The 1878-nt window shown below is 48.7% G+C and overlaps 1 protein-coding gene across 5 annotated transcripts in view; it reads right to left on the bottom strand.

The window, feature by feature from the left end:
• LOC107098173 (myelin transcription factor 1-like protein) overlaps positions 1–1878 on the bottom strand; it is a 48754-nt gene that overhangs the window by 12889 nt on the left and 33987 nt on the right. For all 5 annotated transcript variants that reach the window (XM_015395683.1, XM_015395682.1, XM_015395681.1 and 2 more), the window contains 2 exons: positions 656–746; positions 63–173 (listed from right to left, as the gene is read on the bottom strand). In XM_015395683.1, the coding sequence (XP_015251169.1) occupies positions 63–173; positions 656–746 (202 nt within the window). The remainder of the gene's footprint in view (positions 1–62; positions 174–655; positions 747–1878) is intronic.

Here is a 1878-nt window from a genome sequence, read left to right as displayed (position 1 = left end):
CATCCATCCATCCATCCATCCATCCATCCATCCATCTATCATCGGTCCATCGGGGGCGGTACCTGAGGACTCTGTCTGACATCTGATTGGTCTTACTGCCACCTTCAGCAGGGTGAGTCTTTTCATGGACCTTCGCCATCTTTTCAGCAGCTGCGATGGGACAGCCGGACAGACTGACGGAGGAGGAGGAGACGACAGGAGTAGGTTAGACACGCTTTACTTGGTTTCACTGTCCCTTGGATTCCTTCAAGATCTTTGGTTGGTTTGGGCTGGTTAACTCTCTGGCTGCTGAGGAACTAGTTAACCAATTGCTGGTTCTATCATTCTAAAACAACTAGCAGTTGAATTTTTGACATGAGAAGTTAATCTTCAAATAAATCATAATATATCACTGCTCCCAGCCTCAGTATCCAGTATGGATACCAACTAGTTGCCAAGATTACTCTGGTAACAAGGCAACACATTGATCATGTGAGATCGCCCTTAATTTGGATTTGTTTGAAGATGGCGGTGGAGGGTCTGCAGACCCCCTGAGCGAGGGGAAGGAAACCTAAAGGTACCGCAGGCGGTTCATGCAGGAGGAAGACCTCAGCGCTCAGACTGATCTGAAACGTTCTCATGAAACATCACTCAGGTGAGACCAAAGCAGACTCACCTGCGGTGGGAGTTCCTGTTGCTATTGACATGCCCCCGTCCAGAGCAGCCCGGAGTCGGACACTTTAACACATTTTCATACATGGCAAGAACTTCAGCAGACAGGAGAAGGTGAGAAAGACAGCGAGGGTTAGGAGCAGACAGGAGAGTTACCGGCTGTTGTTTTACTGACTGCTGGGCATGCTCAGTTCACACCAACATGACTGACAGGATGTTCACAAACACTGATGAGTCAAACTGTGAGCGGATCCTGAGATGTAGCAGGGAGAACATTTTTACTAAGAACCACCAGTAGATACCTCTTCTGATCCAGAACCATCTTGTCCAAAGCTAACTGGTACAAAACCATTATGTAAATGTAGAGCCCTTTATTGCCCCACAATGGAGAAATTCACTCTCTGAGCTGCCATCGTGTGGTGCCCGGGGAGCACTCTGGAGTTAAGGGTCTTGCTCAGGGACCCAGAGGCTGTGGGGTCAAACCGGGTACTTTTGGTTGAGTTCCATCAAACCTCTTTGCAATCCAAATCCCACAAACTGCAATATGCTGGTGAAGATTGGACTTTGTTTCCAAGTTTGAAGACTTTTTGCTTCCCATCCGGGAAGCTTTTTTAATTCAAAATATCAGAAAAAGCGTTAAGTTTGAGGCTTTATAGAGTGGACCAACAAGGTTGCGATGACCGCCAACCCCTTTACAGGGGTACAGAAGACCTCGCCTGTTCAGCCAGGCCAACAATTTCCCCTAACGACCCCCCTTTCAGAGACATAGACAGGTATGGGGCATTGCAGGCGAACAAAGAAGCCAATTCTAAACTTCCACCACAAAACGGGCGAATCCAAACAAACCCCGAATTGACGTAAACTCTAGCAAGTTGCCTTATCTGGTTGTGGCCTGTACTTTTGTCACGCCATGACCTGCTACCATCACCGGGTCGTGTTCAGTGGCCCCGTCCCCCGCTGGCTCCCTGCCCTCGTCCGCCGGGGTTCCCAGACCAGCCCCGGAGCTGACGGCTCAGTTCTGCTGCACTGAAGTCGACCAAAATCCCGGATGATTTTGAAATTCCCCCTGGACATTTTTTTAGGTACTACAAGTAGGACATGTACAGGAAAGAGAGGACGTCTGGTCCTCTCATCATATCAATGATGTTTCAGTGAGTGAGTGCTTGTTGCTATGATGCCGCTTCGCTCTTCGTAAACCAACCAATCAGAGCACAGCTCATCTAAATA

Source organism: Cyprinodon variegatus, unplaced genomic scaffold (assembly GCF_000732505.1).
Source record: "Cyprinodon variegatus isolate N-32 unplaced genomic scaffold, C_variegatus-1.0 Scaffold752, whole genome shotgun sequence".
Taxonomy (NCBI): Eukaryota; Metazoa; Chordata; class Actinopteri; order Cyprinodontiformes; family Cyprinodontidae; genus Cyprinodon; species Cyprinodon variegatus.
The sequence above is the reverse complement of the archived record's forward strand: the minus strand, read 5'-3'. Positions and strand labels throughout refer to the sequence as shown.